General features: G+C 42.0%; 1 protein-coding gene across 1 annotated transcript in view; it reads left to right on the top strand.

The window, feature by feature from the left end:
* CPN1 (carboxypeptidase N subunit 1) overlaps positions 1-15,558 on the top strand; it is a 29,661-nt gene extending 14,103 nt beyond the window's left edge. Inside the window, exons 5-9 of the mRNA XM_004370026.2 lie at positions 834-945; positions 7,275-7,414; positions 8,516-8,615; positions 11,674-11,792; positions 15,412-15,558. Of these exons, the coding sequence (XP_004370083.1) occupies positions 834-945; positions 7,275-7,414; positions 8,516-8,615; positions 11,674-11,792; positions 15,412-15,558 (618 nt within the window). The remainder of the gene's footprint in view (positions 1-833; positions 946-7,274; positions 7,415-8,515; positions 8,616-11,673; positions 11,793-15,411) is intronic.
* Positions 15,559-17,865: the final 2,307 nt, after the last annotated feature.

Genomic DNA, 17,865 nt, shown 5'->3' with positions numbered 1-17,865 from the left:
AAAAAAAAAATGAAAATACTGCCTTCTTATTAGGAGCTTACAACCAAGTAAATTATATTAAATTATATATATATAAAATTATAATGTATATAAATATAATGTAAATAAGCCTTAAATTCACTAAAAAGTTAATAAAAAGGAAGGTGTTACAGCACAATTATCATGATATAAAAACTACTTAAGATACAGACAATCAAGATATGCCAATTAACTAACAATGCTAGTGGTAAGCTAGTGCCATTAGATGAGAATTTTCCTTTGGTCGAAATTACAATTTTATGGTAACATGACTATATATTACTTTTATAATGAAAAAATAGACCATGCACATGAAAAAGATATAAATAATAGTTCAAACGAGTCCCTGGGTGATGCAAACAGCTAAGCACTTCGCTACTATCTAAAAGGTTAGTAATTCAAATCCACTCAGAGGGACCTCAGAAGGAAGCCCTGGCAATTTGCTTCTGAAAGATCACAGCCATGGAAAACTCTGTGGAGCGCAATTCTACTCGGAAACACACGGGGTCCCATGAGTCAGAATTGACTCGGTGGCAACTGGTTTTTGGTGTTTTAGTCTTACTCCTCACTTTGCACGTGAAAATCCTAGATCCAAGGTAATAGAAAAATTAGAATCCAGGTCTCCTAACTTTAGTCCACTATACTTACCCACACACACTCCACCTTTTGATTTCTGCTGGTATTTTCTTTCATTAAAATAAATAGTCACTTGCTTATACCTGGTGGGCTTCTTGTCTTCACCCAAGTTCAGAATTCCAGCTTTGCCATAGAAGTCGGGAATACTCGAGGTGATTCACTGCCTGCTTTTCCTACAGCTAGCCAAGGTCTACTCCTACGCACATGGATGGATGTACCAAGGTTGGAACTGTGGGGATTACTTCCCAGATGGCATCACCAATGGGGCTTCCTGGTATTCGCTCAGCAAGGGTAAGGACGGTCCAGGGAATTGCTTATTATTTCAGCTGCAAGCTGAAGTTGAATAGTGCTCATTTCTCCTATGATATTCCCAGTTTTCTCAGGGAAAGGATAGGAATACCGTAGAATTTTGCATTCAAGTTGTTGTTGTTAGGTGCCGTCGAGTCAGTTCCAAGTCACAGAGATCCTACATACAACAGAATGGAACACTGCCCAGTCCTGCACCATCCCTACAGTCATTGCTATGTTTAAGCCCATTGCTGCAGCCACTGTGTCAATCAACTCATTGAGGGTCATCCTCTTTTTCACTGACCCTCTTGACCCTCTACTTTACAAAGTATGATGTCCTTCTCCGGGGACTGGTCCCTCCTGATTACATGTTCAAAGTACGTGAGACGAACGAAGTCTTGCTGTACTCGCTTCTAAGGAGCATTCTGGCTGTACTTTTCCCGAGACAGATTTATTCATTCTTCTGGCAGTCCATAGTATATTCATTATTCTTCGCCAGCACCGTAATTCAAAGGCATCAATTCTTCTTTGGTCTTCCTTATTTATTGTCCAGCTTTCACATGCATATGAAGTGATTAAAAATACCACAGCTTCGGTTAGGCATACCTTAGTCCTCAAAGTGACGTCTTTGCTTTTTAACATTTTAAATATGTCTTTTGCAACAGATTTGCCCAATGCAATATGTCGTTTGATTTCTCGACTGCTGCTTCCATGGGCATTGATTGTGGATCCAAGTAAAATGAAATCTTTGACAACTTTAATCAATCTTTTCTCTATCATGATGTCACTTACTGGTCCAGTTGTGAGGATTTTTGTTCTTTATGTTGGAAGTGTAATCCATATTGAAGACTGTAGCCTTTGATCTTCATCAGTAAGTGCCTCAAGTCCTCTTCACTTTCAGTAAGCAATGTTGTGTCATCTGCATATCACAGATTGTTAATGAGTCTTTCTCCAATCTTAATGCCCCATTCTTCATATAGTCCAGCTTCTCAGATTATTTGCTCAGCATACAGACTGAATAAGTATAGTGAAAGGATACAGACCTAACTAACGCACACCTTTCCTGATTTTAAACCATTCAGTATCCTCTTGTTCTGTTCAAACAACTGCCTCTTGGTCTATGTACAGGTTCAGTTTTCTGGAATTCTCATTCTTCTCAATGTTACCCATAACTTGTCGTTATCCACACAGTCAAATGCCTTTGTGTAGTCAGTAAACCACAGGTAAACATCTTTCTGGTATTGTCCGCTTTCAGCCAAGATCCATCTGACATCAGCAATGATATCCTTTATTCCATGTCTTCTTCTGAATCTGGCTTGAATTTCTGGCAGCTCCCTGTTGATGTACTGCTGCAACCGTTTCTAAATTATCTTCAGCAAAATTTTACTTGCGTGTGATATTAATGGTATTGTTTGATAATTTCTGCATTCTGTTGGGTCACCTTTCTTTGCAATGGACACAAATATGAATCTCTTCCAGTCGATTGGCCACCTAGCTGTCTTCCAAATTTCTTGGCACAGATTAGTGAGTGCTTCCAATGTTGCATCTGTTTGTTGAAACATCTCAATTAGTATTTCGTCAATTCCTGGAGCCTTGTTTTTTTGCCAGTGCCTTCAGTGCAGCTTGGACTGCTTCCTTTAGTACCATCAGTTCCTTATCATATGCTGCCTCCTGAAATGGTTGAATGTTGACCAATTCTTTTTGGTACAGCGATGCTGTGTATTCCTTTCATCATCTTTTGATGCTTCCTGCGTCATTCAATATTTGCCAACAGAATCCTTCAGTATTGCAATTCGAGGCCTGAATTTTTGCTTCAGTTCTTTCAGCTTGAGAAATGCTGAGCGTGTTCTTCCCTTTTGGTTTCCTAACTCCAGGCCTTTACACATTTATACGCATTATAATACTTTGCTTTGCCTTCTTGAGCTTCCCTTTGAAATCTTCTCTTCAGCTCTCTTACTTCATCATTTCTTCCATTTGCTTTAGCTGCTGTATGTTCAAGAGCAAGTTTCAGTCTTTTCTGACATCCATTTTAGTCTTTTCTTTCTTTCCTGTCTTTTTAATGACCTTCTGTTTTCTTTATGTATGATGTCCTTGATGTCATCCCACAACTTGTCTGGTCTTCAGTCTTTAGTATTCAATGCATTAAATCTATTCTTGACATGGTCTCTAAATTCAGGTGGGATATACTCAAGGTTGTACTTTGGCTCTTGTGGACTTGTTTTAATTTTCTTCAGTTTCAACTTGAATTTGCACGTGAGCAGTTGATGGTCTGTTCCACAGTCGGCCCCTGGCCGTTCTGACTGATATTTAGCTTCTCCATTGTCTCTTTCCACAGATGTAGTTGATTTGGTATCTGTGTATTATATCCAGCAAGGTACACATGTATAGTTGAAAAACTGGTGTTTGCAATAAATAAGTCGGTCTTAAAAATTCTAACATGAAATCGCCAGTGTTGTTTCTGTCACCAAGCCATATTTTCCAACTACGGATCCTTCTTCGTTTCCAACTTTCACATTCCAAACACCAGTAGTTATCAGTGCATCTTGATTGCATGTTTGATCAATTTCAGATTGCAGAAGTTGGTAAAAGTCTTCAATCTCATCTTTGGCCTTAGTGGTTGGTGCGTAAATTCGAATAATAGTTGTATTAACTGGTCTTCCTTGTAGGTGTATGGATATTACCCTATCACTGACAGCATTGTACTTCAGGATAGATGTTGAAATGTTCTTTTTGACAATGAGTGGGACACCATTCCTCTTCAATTTGTCATTCCTGCCATAGTAGACCATATGATTGTCCTATTCAAAATGGCCAACACCAGACCATTTTAGCTCACTTATGCCCAGGATATCAATCTTTATATGCTCCATTTCATTTTTGATGACTTCCAATTTTCCTAGATTCAAACTTCATACATTCCATGTTCCGGTTATTAATGGATGTTTGCAGCTGTTTCTTCTCCTTTTGAGTCATGCCACATCAGCAAGTGAAAGTCCCGAAAGCTTGACTCCATCTATGTCATTAAGGTCAACTCTACTTTGAGGAGGCAACTCTTTCCCACTCATATTTTGAGTGCCTTCCAACCTGAGCGGCTCATCTTCTGGCTCTATATCAGACAATGTTCTGTTGTTGTTCACAAGGTTTTCATTGGCCAATGTTTTTAGAAGTAGATTACTGGTCCTTCTTCCTAGTCTATCTTAATCTGGAAGCTAAGATGAAACCTGTTCACCATGGGTAGCCCTGCTGGTATTTGAAGTACTGGTGGTATAGCTTCCAGCATCACAGAAACACGCACGCCACCACGGTAAGACAAACTAACAAACGTGTAGCAATGCATTCAAATACAGATCTGAAAAAGGGAAGAGTCTCAGGTTGGTATTTAATGTCACTTTAATGGAATCCCCGGGTAGTGCAAATGGTTAAGCACTTGACTATTAACCAAAACGTTGGCAATTCAAATCTACCCAGAGGTGCCTTGGAAGAAAGTCCTGGCAATCTTCTTCCAAAAGATCATAGCCATTGAAAACCATATGGAACACAGTTCTATTCTGATCCACATGGGGTCACCATGAGTCGAAATAGACTTGATAGCAACTGGTCTGGTTTTTTAAGTTTTGTGATCCTTTAAAACTAGGGTAGGGATACCTTGTGGTCCTTTAAAACTGGCAGTTTCCACAGGAGATTAGGGAATAGGAGAGAAATCGTGTAGCCAAGTGGTTGACAGTGTGAGCTCTGAGGATATATTGTCTGGGTTAAAACCTGGATTGCCCATTTAGCAGTCTTGTGACTTTGGGCCAATTATTTAACCTCTTTGTGCTTTGGTTTCCTCATCTGTACATTAAGAATAATAATACCTCAAAAATTTGATATTGGATTAAATAAAACACTGCACACAATGTGTTTGGAAATGCCAAGTTTGTAAATGTTAGTTTTAAAATTTTTTCTGTAGCATAGAGATGTGTCTCACGTAGCAACAGATGAGCAGAGGAGCTGGCTGGGCACAACCAGTTCCCCTGATACGTGCTCTCCTTAACCTGCCTGCCGGCCCATCTACCCACCAGCAGGAGCTTACCATGGATGCTGGCCCTTGATATGTAGCCTGAAAGAGCAGAAACTCCTGGAAGGAGGCTACTCTCTCTCTTCTCTTGCTCTTCCTCATCACTGAGGGTCTAGATAGAATGTTTGTTTAGGAACCTTCCCAGGTGAACCTAAGGATGGGGAAAAGGCTGAAGCAGCAGGCAGGTGCTTTCAGGAATCATCTCGTAGCATCTTTTCTTTCCCTATCCTCTCAAGTCTAATCTGGTCACAGCTCAGGTGGCAAAAAGCTCACTAGTGAGGACTGAGTTGATGACAAGGTTGGTCTTGTGCAGAGCAAGGAGGAGTAAGGTTAAGGAGTTACCACGTACTAGGAAGGTGGTAGACCACTTGCAGCTCAAAACTCACTTGAACACCAGGCAAGATTTTGTTGAACTTATTTTCTTTAATTTGTATTAGAAAATCAATAGGCTTCCCCTCCCAAAAAAGTTTATAGTATCAAATATACTTTTTCAAACTACACTACACTTGTTCCCTTTTTTTTTTTTTCCTTTCCCTCTCCTGACTCTAGATTTAGATAAAAACCCCTCTGGGCAAGCATGGCCCATCCTCCACTGAGAATCACTACCCTAAATTAACTAGGTCTCCAGTGATACAATTCCAAGATCATTAAGCTAATCAAAGTAATTGTTCCAAGAGTGTGATCTTGGTAACAGCATCATCAACATCACCTGGAAATGTGTTAGACATGCAAATTCTCAGACCCCACCCCAGACTTCCTGATTCAGAAACGCTGGGGCTAAGGGCCCAGAGGTGTATATACAGAAAACAGCGCCTATGGCAAGCACTGAAATTGCACCACTGCTAAGGCGTAGGGAGGGTAATGAGTGCCCAGGGGCAATCTGTAAATTGCCCCCAACCCCATTTCAAGATGAATAGCTGTGGATAGCGGTGATGCATCCGCAGAAATGCCTTCCCCCTTCTTCTCGGGCTGCCTCAGTCAGACACCTTTTATTTTTGTGGCGCCTTGGAATGTCATCCTGTGCCTTGTCAGCCGCTCCATCGGACTTGCCCCCGGGGCAAGTGCTCACCTCTACTCCCCCTCACTATGCCTCTGCGCCCCTGTCCAAATATCCGACACCCATCTTTTTGATAACTTTTCCATAATATGAGCTCAAAAATACAAGTCAAGATCGTTAATCTTTCACTTAACACATTATTGCACTACATGAAAATCACAGCTACACCTTCCTTGCTTGCACTGATGAAAATTGGTCTGTGATGTGAAGTCATTTTTTTTTCAGTTTCTTCTCTTTCTGCACTCAGCAGAGCAAGATTATAGTCTGCCTTGACCCATGGAGGCTCTCAAATATGAAAGTATTAATTTTAACTTGCTGAATGGTCTCTCACAGCTGGCGATGGAAACTGCAATGGTTAATAGAAACTGCTCAGTGCCCTCCCCACCCCTTCAAGTGGTGCCAGAGCACGTTGCATACCTGCTATACCTTAGATACACCTCTGAAAGGCCCAGAAATATGTGTTTTAACAAGGCTTCCAGGTGATTCTTCTGAAGTTTGAGAACCAATGTAACAGGCTGTCATTGTTTTCCAACTTTCCCCATTGTTTCTGGAATAGCTGCTAGTACGCATCAGCTTAAAGAGCAGGTGAACACTGACTAAATGAGTAGTTGATAACCCAGATGAGTCTGTGGTATAAACTCCCTTTAATCAGAAACATATTCAATAATGAACACTATGATTATAGAATATAGGAGCAGGCAAGCATTTGGTGGAAGAAAAATATATCTGTCTTCTGTGTCTTCAGGATTCTATTTGTGTGAGATAACCGTTTTCAGATTAGTGTTGTGTTCTCAGGTAGGAGGGATGTGAAAGCAAGGTATTTATCTACCTCTAACCTCTCAGGACTGAAGAACATCATAGTCCAAAGAGGAAATCATTCCCCGGAGAGCAGTACATCTGCCTAGTCTAATACTGAGGCACAACGAATAAACAGACTTTGGGAGTGATAAGAGGGACAAGAAGTGAATTTAAGTCATGAAATGGAAGAAAGGTAGAGGCTGTAGACAATAAAATGAACACTTATGAGGAGAGAAAAATGGAAACAGAGAAAGACATGGAACTGGGAAATTGGGTAAAGATTTTATGGAGGAGAAAAAGAAGTAGAGGTCAAGAGGTAAAATAGAAGGTGATGAAGTAGTGAAGAAATCGTGATTGAAGAGAGATGAGGTGGGGCATTGAGTGGGAACCTGGTTGTACAAGTCTGCCGCTTTCCCCTAGGCATGCAAGACTTTAATTATCTCCACACCAACTGCTTTGAGATCACGCTGGAATTGAGTTGCAACAAGTTTCCCCGCCAAGAAGAGTTACAGCGCGAGTGGTTGGGTAATCGAGAGGCCCTGATCCAATTCTTGGAACAGGTAAAAATATCATTTTTAATTTTTATGGTTATAAAAAAGAAGTGTTTTCCAAGTATCAGGCAAGATTTTTTGTGTGGCTCACATCTGACATTTGTTCTGACTCAATTCAACAGACCTGGACTTTTTTTGCCAATGACATTCATACATTCAACAAATGTTTGTGGAGCCCCAGGTATTGTACTATAGGCACGGTCTGCAGGCAATGTACTATATGATGGGGATGATGAGTAAACAAACAAACAAAAATCCTTGGCCATATGGAGTTTATATTCTAGTGAGGAGATGGACCATAAACAAAATGATAAATTATATAGCGTGTTAGAAGATGAGAAATGCTATGAAGGCCTTACCGAGAAGGCCTTTAAATAAAGACTTAAAGGAGGTGAGAGAGAGAATCATGCAGGTATCTAGGAAAAAAGTGTTCCCAGCAGGGACACAACAGCAGTAGAAAGGCAAGGAGATGAGTGTGGCTGGAACAATTGCCTGAGGAAGGGAGAGGGTGAGGGCAATTGGGGAACAGAGTTCAATTCCAGCCAATGCCACCACTTGTCTGTCAATGGAGCCTTGTGTGTTGCTGTAATCCTGAACATGTTTCAGCACAGCTTCCAGACTAAGACAGACTAGGAAGAAAGGCCCTGATGATCTACTTCTGAAAAACCAGTCAGTGAAAACCCTAAATCAGCCAGTGAAAACCCTATGGATCACAATGGTCGGATCCCGTTGTGCATGAGGTTGCCATGAGTTGGGAGAGACTCAACAGCAGCTAACAACAAGGGAGAGGGTAGTAGGAGATGCAATCAGAGAACTAATAAGGGACTTGAGCTTCATAGACCCTCATAGGGACTTTAGCTTTTGCTCTGAGATGAGTTTTGAGCAGAAGGCTGACATGACTCGATTTAGGTTTCAACAGACTCACTCGGGCTACTCTATTGAGACAACATTATGGGATGGGGGCAGGGAAGCAGAGAGACCAGTTAAGGAGCTATTACCATAATCTTTTTGAAGATAAATGTGGAAACACATGGGAAAGGGCTTTGGGGACTCTAAAACACTACAAATATTTTATGTTCATAACTATATACTATAAATTTTTTCCTACAGGTTCACCAGGGCATCAAGGGAATGGTGCTTGATGAGAATTATAACAATCTAGCAGGTGCTGTCATTTCCATCAGTGGGATTAACCATGATGTCACTTCAGGTAGGTGGCCACTGCTTAGTGCGGTAGGAAGGATGCTTTCACTCCCTCATCTTCCTCAGCAATATTAGGAGGCCAATTTGTAAGCCAGTGAGACTAGCAGGAATGTCAAGGACATTGGAGGTGGGAGGGCTGGAGGGAGGAAGGGTAATAGAAACAGGGACAGTAAATTAATAGGCTGGATCAGGCAACCAAAACATCTCTCACTTCTGAAGAAAAATCTCTTGCTTTTGAAGCAAGTAATCCCTGAGAGGCAAAAACCAAAACCAGTAGCCACTGAGTTGACTCTGACTCCAGGTGACCCCATCTGTGTCAGAGCAGAACTGTGCTCCATAGAGTTGTTTTTTTAAATTAATTTATTTTAATTTTGTTGTTGGGAATGTACACAGCAGAACATACACCAATTCAACAATTTCTACACGTACATTTCAGTGACATTGATTACATTCTTCTAGTTCCAACTATTCTCACCCTCTTTTTCTGAGTTGTTCTTCCCCCCATAGGGTTTTCAATGGTTGATATTTTGGAAGTAGATCACCAGGCCTTTCTTCCGAGGCATCTGTGGGTGGCCTCAAACCTCCAACATTTCAGTTGGTTAACGTTTGCACCCCCAGAGATTCCAGCACCAGGAAAGACTTATGTAAATGTGACTTCTCTCATTATTGAGAGTGACTGCCACATACAACTTGGTCAGGAGGTATTTCTGGGCTGGAGGCTGTTAATAGCTCCCATACTGGTCTGAAATGGGTTAAAAAAGAGAAGGATTGTAAAACTGATCTTTAATCTTGTCCCTGACTCAGGTATTTGGCTACACCACCATTCAGGGAAAAGTTAGCAAGATTCATTCTATAAGCTTGCTGCGGGGTGAGATTAATGGTGGACAACCAGGAACCTGTCTCCCAGAAGGGTACAGAATATCTTATGACAGAATGGTGCTGCAGACTGACCCAGCCCAATCTGATCATGCACAATTCTTGGGTTTTTTTGGTTTCTTAATTTTTCTTTTTCTTTTTTTAATGTACAGCAGTAGCCACCAGTGACCGACGGTTAGGGGTTGGTGAGATTTGCCTACCTCCCCACAACTTCAGTACCAGCAAGGCTCAGACAAATGTTACTACATAAATTTTTTTTTAATTGTACTTTAGATGAAGATTTACAGAGCAAACTAGTTTCTGATTAAATAATACACATATTGTTTTGTGACATTGGTACCCAATCCCATGGAATGTCAACACTCTCCCCTTCTTGACCTTGGGTTCCCCATTACCAGCTTTCCTGTCCCCTCCTGCCTTCTCATCCTTGTCCCTGGGCTGATATACCCATTTAGTCTCATTTTGTTTTATGGGCCCACCACACAAATATTTGTAACCATGCAGGCATCTAACAGCTCATACAATCTGTTTAAACTTGATGAAAGCTCAGCTTTATGTTCTTTAAGGTTATCCTAACACATCTAGCATGAAAGGTTCATTCAAGGAAAAGCCAACAATATTGTAAAGGCAGAACTCTGTAGCCTCAGAGCCACACATCAAACAACCAGAATCCTCCAACCCAATGACTGGGCCCAAGGACTGTTTAGGGATCAAACCTTGGACACCATCTCTAAGTGCACAGACTACTGGGTTTGCTAGATTCTTATACCTTGTTCATGCAAAGATCTTTTGTAGCAGATTTGCCTGATGCAATAGGTCATTTGATTTATTGACTGCTGCTTCCATGGGCGTTGGTTGTGGATCCAAGTGAAATGAAATCCTCGACAACTTCAATATTTTCTGTTTCTCATGATGTTGCTTATTGGTCTAGTTGTGAGGATTTTGTTTTCTTTATGTTGTTCTTCATGTTTTGTTACGTTATTCATAGGGCCGCTATGAGTCGGAATCAACTTGATAGCACCTAAGAACAACAACAACATTCACGCAAGGTTGGGAAATATCTCTGAAACACTCGAGCCAATCAACATGTATTGAATACCACTAATTTCACCAACAAGAGCCCACGTCCAACACACATTATGCTAAATTAACAAACCACTAATTCCACCAGTGAAAACCCATTGCTAACATTCATTATGCTACTTAGCAAAGCATCTAGTGTTATTAGTAATAAAGATAACTGAAGCCCTTGGAGTAGGGCCTTTCTGACACACCATTCAGCTAATCATTCCTGGGTGTGAACCCCCAATTAAGAAAATGACAACCCCTGGGGTGTAACTTAAACTATCCAACATATGCGTAATAACACACTGCCTTTGCTTAAGTATTTGAAGTAAATTATAGACATTCAATAAAGGGCAGAAAGGAGACTTCCTCATTATTGTCTCTCATTCTTTATTGCATTTATTTCAATTATTCATTGCTATTTGCTTAAAAGAAAATTTAAAGGCAACATCACAATTGATTCTAAAGGGCTAGAAAGTCATTATCCAAAATGCTACATCTCTGCCATGAACAGAACCATGGAGAAAACACATAGTGTTTCCTTTGAACTTTATTCTCCCTTTGACACAGTTTTGAAGATGATGGAAGGAATATTAAAAATACAATTCTCAAAATCAGATCCTTAGTCCACTCCTCCCACTGAATATGAAATTACCCACATACAATGCACTGGACAGCAGGTGGTCCAACCCAGGGCTGCCACATCCATGAATACAGGTTAAGTACAATATAACTGTGGCTTCACAGGGGGCCCCGATTCCGTCTCTGCTGTGTGCTCACCATTTCATAAGGCAGTCCATTTCTTTTTTGGTAGCTCTATTTGCCACCATATTTTTGCTTCTGTTAAGCAAAATCTGCCTCCCTGCAATTTTCACTCTTAGTTCTCATTCTTATTTCTTTAGGTAGACATCATTTCTTCACAGTATCTTTTCAAACATTGAAACAGAGGCCCATACTCCTATGAACAGAGCCTACAACTGTTTTTGATCTTAACCAGTTTTATCATGCTATTCAGTAAAACCAGGCTTGTGGTCAGCTGAAACCCCTAGATCCTTTTTCATATCAAGGTCCATTTGGGGCAGCTTTCTAATTAACAGACTAAGTTGTATCCTTGTAACTTTCAGGTGATCATGGTGATTACTTTCGGCTGCTGCTTCCGGGTACCTACACCGTCACTGCCTCAGCACCCGGGTTTGACCCAGAGACAGTGAGTGTGACCGTGGGTCCTGCAGAACCAAAACTGGTGAGTTAGGCTGTTTCAGAACGCCATAAAGGTCACTTATACAAAAGTCTTAAACAACTGATTGCATAATTCTAATCTTTGCCAAGCTTTCTTCTTTGACTTTTTTTAAAATTAATTGCTCTCATATCCTAATTTGTCTTCTGTCCTCTCCTATTATGTCCTTCCCCACTTCCTCTTGGCTTTTCTTCTTTCTTCTGTTTAACATAGCATAGTGATAGAAAGCACAATCTCTGGTTCAAAATCCAACTAATTTGTCTACGGATCTTGGATAAATTACCTAATCTCTCTCATCCGTAGTTTCTTCCTCTGTAAATTGGTGATAATAATATCTTCTTCATAGGAGGTTTAAGAGAGTGTATACAAAGCAGTGACTGACCATAGAAAGTGCTCAACAAATGTTATTTTGTAAATCCCAGAGACCCTGCCCAGGTACACGGGCTCCCATAGCTTGCACTCTTCTGTGCCATCAGCAAGTACTATCACCAGAGGGCGCTCTCCTACCCCTTCTGCTGCCCATTGTGCCCAGACAGCCTTGCCTTCTACTCACACTGCAGCAAAGAGCCACGTTCTCTCCAATATCCAGCTCTCCACGGCTATCTTTTATGGATAAAATGAGAAGCAAAAAGTTTCTTTGATATACAACCTGGGCCTTTTGAGTTTTGGCTGTATTAGATTAGGATCTTAGAGCTAAGAGTCTCAGAGATCACGGACACTCATGCTCATCTTTCTCAAACGAGGAAAGAGTAACGAGGCAGTCCTCTTTAATGAGCATCTACATACCTGATTTCCCAAAGTCACTCTCCTAGAGCCTCCTTACTCTGTCCTTTCCTTCTCTGTACAGCCCTAGAGCTTAGCTGACCCTCCTCCTTTCCCTCTTAACTCAATGCAATCAGGTCAAAAATCAAAGCAGCTTGTCTTTTTAAATATACTATTTATTGAATAGTTACTATGCGTCAGATACTATATGAGACCTTTACAGAATTATCTCATTTAACCTTCACAACAAGCTGTAAGGTAGATGTAAGTTCCCCATTTGTGGTAGAGGAAACTGAAACTGGAAGGATGAAAGTTTTCCAACGCCACCCAGTGAGTAAGTAGGGGGAGGCACGATGTAAACCTACGTCCCCTACATATTATGAATTACTTCTAGTTGCAGATTCAAGAAGAAAAGAGTCACTTCCATTCCAGCCTGTTGCCTAATTCCAGTTTCCCAACCAATTCATCCCCTATCTCTCTTTTCAAATCATTATCCTTCTGCTCCTCATCTACCCTAAAATCAAGTGACTGGTAGACAACTTCATGTGTAAGTCTTACATTACAAGTAAGTCTATTCTGTGCCAAATTCAAACAACTGCAAATCCTCTTGAGCAACACAGTTATTCTATTTGGAAAGATTTCACCTCCCTTGTCACATTTCTTGTAAGTAAATTAACATAACCCTTCATTACAACAAACGTTACTCTGAGGGGAAAATCTATCATTTGGATGCAATTTCCAGACACAGTAACAACTAGGAATCTGTTTATTGATCTCCCTTTGCATTCTAAAGCACATACCCATCTGGCTGGGGAAAGAAAAAGAAAAGCATTGTTGAACCAGAGTTTTTTGTGTTATAATTTAGACTCTATCTCTCAGTGTCCAATGTTCTCTTTGCTTTTCCCCACAGCTTTCCAGATGCCACGGTTATTTTCATTTTCCTCTGTTCTTTTCTCATTTTGTTGTCTCTCTTCTTTTTTCTTTCCTGTTGTTGTTAGGTGCCGTCAAGTCGATTTTGCCTCATAGCAACCCCATGCAACAGAGTGGAACTGCCCCATAGGGTTTTCTAGGCTGTAATATTTATGAGAGCAGATTGCCATGTCTTTCTCTCGAACAGCTGCCGGGTGGGTCCGAATGGTCGACCTTTCAATTCGCAGCCAGAGTGCTTAACTGTTGCACCACCAAAAAAAAAAACTCAAACCCACTGCCATGGAGTCGATTCCAACTCACAGCAACCCTATAGGACAAGGTAGGACTGCCCCCTAGGATTTCCAAGGCTATAAATCTTTACGGAAGCAGATTGCCACATCTTTCTCCCATAGGGTGACTGGTGGGTTCAAACCAGCAACCCTTTAGTAAGCAGCCAAGTACTTTAATCATTGCGCCACCAGGGCTCCTATTGTTTCACCAGGGCTCCTTTTTCTTTTCAAGATCTCTTTATTCTAAGGAAACAGTGCAATCGGTTCTGATTCTTTCCCCCTTTGGGAAACTAGCAGGAAAACTGATTATGGATTTTTGTGGAAGGGGCAGGAAATCACCTCCACGCAGAGGCCTCACTGTCACATGTTTTTCTGCTCTCAGCTGGCTTCAGCAGCTCAAGCTGTTCCAAGTGCCTGAAAGCCAGGGGTGCCCCAGGGGAATGTGGTCACTGTGCCACTCCCTCTCCATTCACTCATGGGGTGGTTATGCAGCTTCCCCATGCCCAGAATATGCCCCACTTCAACCAGCTAAAAGCATCTGCACATCTCCGGGCCACTGCGCCAAGTGAAGGCCCTGCTGTGATGCCCCAGGCCAGTGGCAGACAGCACTGAGCAGGGACTCCAGGCCACAGGCCAGCAAGCTGAATCTGTATGCTATCACCGAAGGGAAGTTTTAATGTATCACTCAGAAGGATGCATGGACATCGAGAGTTTAAGAATCCGTCCTAGTAATCTATATCATCTCCACTATCTATATCCCCAAACAATTAAGGATTCATTCTGAAGGTGTGAGACATTCACTGGCTTGCCCGAGCACGAACCTAGGATTCACACAGTCAGCATAAAGCAGGTTATTATGGCACAATCAATCATAGCTCTGGCCTAAGCAATAATATTGGGGAAATCATGATTTGATGTGCTAGATATAATTGTTTTATAACAACTGAAGAAGAATTGATGCCTTCGAATTGTGGTGTTGGCAAAGAATACTGAATACACCATGAACTGCGAAAAGAACAAACAGCTCTGTCTTGGAAGAAGTACAACCAGAACGCTCCTTAGAAGGAAGGATTGTGAAACTACATCTTAACATACTTTGTACATGTTGTCAGGAGAGATCAGTCCCAGGAGAAGGACATCATGCTTGGTAAGGTACAGGGTCAGCGTAAAAGAGGAAAACCTTCAACGAGATGGGCTGACACAGTGGCTGCAACAATGGGCTGAAGCATAACAACGATTGTGAGGATGGCACAGTACTGGGCAGTGTTTCATTCTGCTGTACGTAGGGTCGCTGTGAGTCGGAACCAACTCGACGGCACCTAACAACAAAGTAACACATATAAAATAAATGTATATTCAGTTCATCTCGTAGACCTCATGTAGCACCAGTGATTGTATACCATATTTGGGGGAATATTAGCCAAGTTTATCTGACAGTAGGGTCACTATGAGTCGGAATTAACTTGACAGTAATGGGTTTGGTTTGTTTTTTTTTATATGACAACACCACTGCTACCTGGATTGTTGCTATAATAATTCTCCCTAGTCCTTTGCCCTCAGAACCTGGAACTATGGCAAAAGAAGGTCCAAACTGGCTCCCCCCAATTTCAGCTCCAGGAAGCAGAAAAATGACTCTGCTCTCCTAACTTCTCTTTCCCTTCCAGGTGGACTTTCATCTCAAGAGAAGTGTTCCTCAAGCAACCCCTACGAGAAGAGTTCCCAACAAGGGGCACGGAGGCAGAGTCTTCCCAAAGAAAGTGCAGCCCCCGGCCACAAGAAAAACAAAAGTGGAGAAGAAGCAGCCCCAGTGAATCCCTGCCTGAAACCCACAGTGCCTGGAGCATCACTTCAGAAAGGCTTTGCCCCTGCTTTCAAATCAGCTGGAGCATTCCTCCTATTTTATTATCTGGGACATATTTAACTGTAAACATATTCAGAACAATTCAGTTTGGTCCCTGTCTGTTCCAGGGGTAAGCCCTCCACCAGTTGCCATTGAGTCAATTCCAACTGATGGCAATCCCACGTGTTTCAGATTAGAACTGTGCTCCATAGGATTTTCATGTCTGTGACTTTTCAGAAGCAGATTGCCAGGGCTGTCTTCCAAGGTACCTCTGGGTGGGTATGCACTGCCAACTTCTGGGCTAGTAGCCCAGTGCTCAATCGCTTGTGCCACCCAGGGACTTCAAAGCCCTCTCTAGGCCATCGTTAAAGAATCAGAACTTACTGAAAATGGATGCGGTTGCACATATATCCAGTGGTGGTCAGTGAGGTTTTCAGATTCTGGACTCTGATCTAGGTCCAGAGGCTCCATGCCAGGCCACACTGCACCCAGAGGCTGGTTCTGCTGGTTGGCCACTCTGTCTCCAGAGTCTAGCACAGAGCCTGCAGTACAGTCAGTGCTCAGTGAAGATTTCTGAATGAATGATGGAAACGCTGAAACGTCCCACCATTGATGTTGTCCCATAGCAAGACCAGGTGACCAATTCTTCTGAAATCCCAGAGGACCATTTCAACAATAGCAAATAGTTTCTTAATAAGAAAAGGATTTTACAAATGCAAATATCTTGTCCCACTGCTACCCATCTTGTACATGGGCATTTTAAACAATGTGCATCTTTGAAAATATTTTCTAGATATGTGTATTTGCTTCCTAGGACTGCTGTAACTAAGTACCACAAACTGGGTGGCTTATCAGAGCAGAAATTCTTTGTCTCACAGTTCTGGAGGCTGTAAGTCCAAATTTAGCGCGTCAGCAGGACCATGCTCTCTCCTAAGGCTCTAGGGAAAGATCTTCTCTTGTCTCTGCCGGCTTCTGGTGGCTCCCGGCAATCCTTAATGTTTCTTTGCTTGCAGCTGTATCTGCTTCCTTTGACACATGATGTTCTTCCCTCTGTGTTTCTGATCTATGTCTCTTCTCCCCTTTTATAAGGACATCACTCAGATTAGATTAGGGTGCACCCTACCCCGGTATGACCTCATGTTAACGGATAACATCATCAAAGAGTAAAGACCTTGTTTCCAAACAAGGCCACATTCACAGGTACTCTTACTCATTGCAGTCGAGGCGATTCCAACTCATAGTGACCCTACAGGACAGAGGAGAACTGCCCCATAGAGTTTCCAAGGCTGCAATCTTTAAGGAAGCAGACTGCCACATCTTTCTCCCTCAGAGCAGCTGGTGGTTTTGAACCACTGACCTTTCAGTTAGCCGCCGAGCACTTAACCACTGCACCACCAGGACTCCTCATTCACAGGTACCAGGGGTTAAAACTTCAACATAATTCAATCCATAACCATATGTGAGTGTAATCCAGATGTTCTGTAGAATGGCTCTGACCTGGCCCTGTGCCTGGCAGTACACACACTCTCCACCTCACTGAGCTCCCCAGAATGAACCCATTTGTACTAGAAACATTATTGATCAAAGGAGATGTTACTAAGGATTCAGTGTTGCTATGAGTCAGAATCCACTCCACAGCAATGGTTTGGTTTAGTTTTGTAGTTCTTCATCACACACCTGACAACCCACAAATTCATAAACCCCCACGGGGCAAGTTGGGGTTCCCCAGTCCTCCATTCTCAGGGCTTAGTGGGGCTTCTTTCCTGTGTGCCCCCTTTCAGGGCTCAGCCTCAGTTAAGCAAGGTACGCTCTAGTTTCCCCACCTGCCTCCCCCTGGGCCTCTAATTAGCCCAGCCCTTCCTTACCACAGAGCAATTTAGCTCCTTAACAAGTATTCCCACACCCATCAGAAAACACTAGCTGCTCTAGCTGTGACAACCTGCCCTCCTCAGCAGACCTTCAGGATTAGGATTGATACACACATTTATTTTTCTGTTACTTGAGCAATCTCTCAGCCTGTGGTTAAAAGAGTAAGAGGGTAAAAAAGTAGTTTTCCATTTAAAAAGGGAGCATGTCTCAAGTGATTAATCCTTTCTTTACATTTCTTTTTCTTTCTTCCCAATTTTAACCTGATATTCCTTTGTTCTTTTCTTATTGTAAAGAAGCAGCTGCCTGAGGGGGCTCTTCAATTCAGTGAAACTTTATGTGTGAGGTTTCCATATGCACTAGATTTTTTCTAGATTGCCTGGATATCGTTTATTTTGTGTTCGGGTTCTCT

This window comes from Trichechus manatus, unplaced genomic scaffold, assembly GCF_000243295.1.
Source record: "Trichechus manatus latirostris isolate Lorelei unplaced genomic scaffold, TriManLat1.0 scaffold00007, whole genome shotgun sequence".
NCBI classification, from domain to species: Eukaryota; Metazoa; Chordata; class Mammalia; order Sirenia; family Trichechidae; genus Trichechus; species Trichechus manatus.
Note: the sequence above shows the minus strand (reverse complement) of the source record. Positions and strands in the feature narration are given on the sequence as shown.